A 2,673-nucleotide genomic window follows, 5' to 3' on the forward strand; every position below is an offset into this window, starting at 1 on the left:
CCCTTGTCCGGGCCGCCGGCGGCCACGGCTGCCACAGCGGCGCCCCCGGCCACGGCAGCACCCCGGTGGTGATTCAGGATCTGCTCGATGGCCTGCACCACGTCCCCGCCGCAGCCCTGAAGCACCAGCTCCAGCACGCTGCGCTTGTGGCTGGGGAAGACCCGGGTCAGGATGTCCAGCGGCGTCCGCTGCCGGGGTCCGGGGCCCGACCCCGAAGGCGGCGGAGACGCCGCGGCCTCGTCCTTGTCCGCCTCCGAGCCCGAGTCGGAACCCAGGGGGCTGATGGAGCCAGGGCTGTCGTCGTCACCAGGGCCGCCGCCGCCGCTGCCGCTGCCACTGCCGCCGCCGCTTCCGCCTCCCCCTTCCTTTAGTGCCTTCGACAGAGGCGAGCCCAGGAACGAGTCGCCGTCGCCGTTCTCCGAACCGGAACCAGGCCGGGCCTCTGGAGACGAAGTGCCGGGCGCCGAGTCTGCCCCGTCGGGGGACACTGGCTTTCCCCCGGGAGGCTGAGGAGAAGCCGCTCCTCCCGGCTGCAGCAGGCCTTTGGGAAACAGGTCAAACTTCTGTAGCTTGGCCTCTGGGTAGGGAAGAGAAAAAGGAGGGTGGGACAGGGTGGGCAGGTCAGGGCAAAACCTGGGGCCACAGGGTCCCCTTGCCACAGTTCAAGTAGGTGCCTGGCTTACACCACTGCACCACTGACTGGGCTTCCTTGGTTCACCACCACTCCTCCTGGCGCTCTCTAGGCCTCTTTCCTTTCCTGGTGGCCTGCCTATCACTGCTGTTTTCCTACTGTACGTATGACTTTGGGCAAGTCACTTCCTTTCCTAAGGTCTCAGTGTTTTTTCATCGGAGAAAACAGAGAGGTGATTATATAGCTCTAATGTCCATTCCTACTTGAAATCCTAGGATACTCTGCTCCTTTGATCGGCATTTTCCCGTGTCCCCAGGCCGGGGGGAGCTGAGGGGGGGAGGTGGAATAAGGAGAAACCTTGGCTGCAGTTCCACTTTGGGCCAAGGGGTTCCGGTTCCCTTAGGCAACCAGAGAGGTCGAGGATTTTGAAATCCTTCCCCACCCCAGCACTCCCAGCACCCCCAGCACGAGCCTCCCAGTCTGGGGTTCAGGGACGCCAGGACAACCTGAGCCGCCCTGATCCTGAGATGAAATGCTCTCCCCCTGCCTTTCGGCTCTCTCTCAAAATCGGATAGAGAAAAGCAAAGGCTGGAGGGAGGATTACCCCAAATCTGGGAAAGCGGCAGGAAAATGTGAACATTCGGGAAGAGGGGTGGAGAAAGTGAGGGAGGAGAGAGAAGTCTGAAGGGCTCTGGAAAGTGCACGTACTTTTAGAAATTAAAAAAACAAAAAAACAAAAAACCACCTCATCTAGTCCAAACTAATTTTAACATCTCCTCGAAGTAATAATCCCAACTCCCAGCGCCAGTTCAATGGCCAGGTCCAGGATAGAATTCAGCGCCCCAATCTCAGTTCACTGCTCCTAAGAAGGGGCAAGAAAGCAGGAGGGGGAGGATGAAAAGGAAAAAAGAAATCGATAAAGAAAGATAAAAGAGAAATTAGAAAGAGAAGAAAATTAAAAGGAAGAGGAGACAACGGAATGAGACAGGAAGAAATGAGAAACGCTTAAATAGGAAGAGCCAGAGTCATAAAAGAGGTGAAAGAAAAGGAAGACAGAGTGAAGAAAATCGAAGAGTGGGAATTTCTTTAAAAGGAAGGGGGACGGGAAGAATTCTGGGAGAGAGGGAGAAGTGGGAAAGGGGAGAAAAGGAAGTGAAGAAGCATAGGTGAGTGTAAAAGAGGGGAAAAAAGAAGGCAAGAAGGCAAGGGAAGAAAGCAAAAAGAAGAGCAGCAGAAGGGAAAGACGAGAGAAAGCAAACTATAGCGCTGAGGAAATGAGACATTAGTAGAATCATAAAAAGCAATGGAGAGAGGAGAAGCAGAAAAAGGGAAGATCAGAAGAAGATAATTAAGTGGGTAAAAAACGAGAAACTAGATGGTGAAGAGGGAAAATTCTCAACGAGAATTTTATTTCATCTCTAAATGAAATTAAAACGAAGTGAGAACTAGGAGGGAAGAGAGGCTGAAAAGGAGGCAAGGCATACATATATACATACATACATACATTTTTTTTTTGAGAGGGGGAGAGGAGCAAGGGAAATAACATTGGAGAACACAGGATTAGGGATAAAGAAGAAAGGGGGAAGAATGGAAAGAACCCCAAACCAGATGGGGGGCGGGTTGAGGAAAAGAAAATAGAATGGAGAAGAGAGGGGGAACGAAGTGGTGCGGTAGGGCAGCTGAAACTTGGAGAATTAGGAGAGGGGTCCCAGAGAGAGGAGCGTGAAAAGGCATTCGAAAATGCTGAAAAGGAGAGGCCGGGGAGAAACAAGTGCCAAGCAGTGAGAGGCAGTGGGGAGAAGAGGGATGAGTAAGAGAAAGAGACAGAGAGGAAAGGAGTAGGAGGAAAGAGAAGGAGAAACAGAAAAGAGCCGAGAAAGGAGTGTTCAAATAATGGAAATCAAGGGAAGACGAGTAAATAGAGGAAAGTGGCAGAAGGGATGGAGAAAATCTGAAGAGGCGGGAAGCAGGGGAGGCTAGAGAGCAGAGAGAAGCCCAATTCCCTCAACCTCGTTCGAGCTCAGGATGCCCAGCATTGCCCG

The 2,673-nt window shown here is 52.9% G+C and overlaps 1 protein-coding gene across 1 annotated transcript; it reads right to left on the reverse strand.

Moving 5' to 3' along the window:
- Positions 1-13: 13 nt before the first annotated feature.
- On the reverse strand, positions 14-577 carry LOC123254500 (doublesex- and mab-3-related transcription factor A2-like; the record flags this gene model as incomplete). The annotated part of the gene is made up of 1 exon (XM_044683506.1): positions 14-577. A coding segment is annotated over one exon (564 nt), but the record flags the coding sequence as incomplete, so codon positions are not given.
- Between the last annotated feature and the right edge of the window lie 2,096 nt (positions 578-2,673).

Source organism: Gracilinanus agilis, unplaced genomic scaffold (assembly GCF_016433145.1).
Source record: "Gracilinanus agilis isolate LMUSP501 unplaced genomic scaffold, AgileGrace unplaced_scaffold23402, whole genome shotgun sequence".
NCBI classification, from domain to species: domain Eukaryota; kingdom Metazoa; phylum Chordata; class Mammalia; order Didelphimorphia; family Didelphidae; genus Gracilinanus; species Gracilinanus agilis.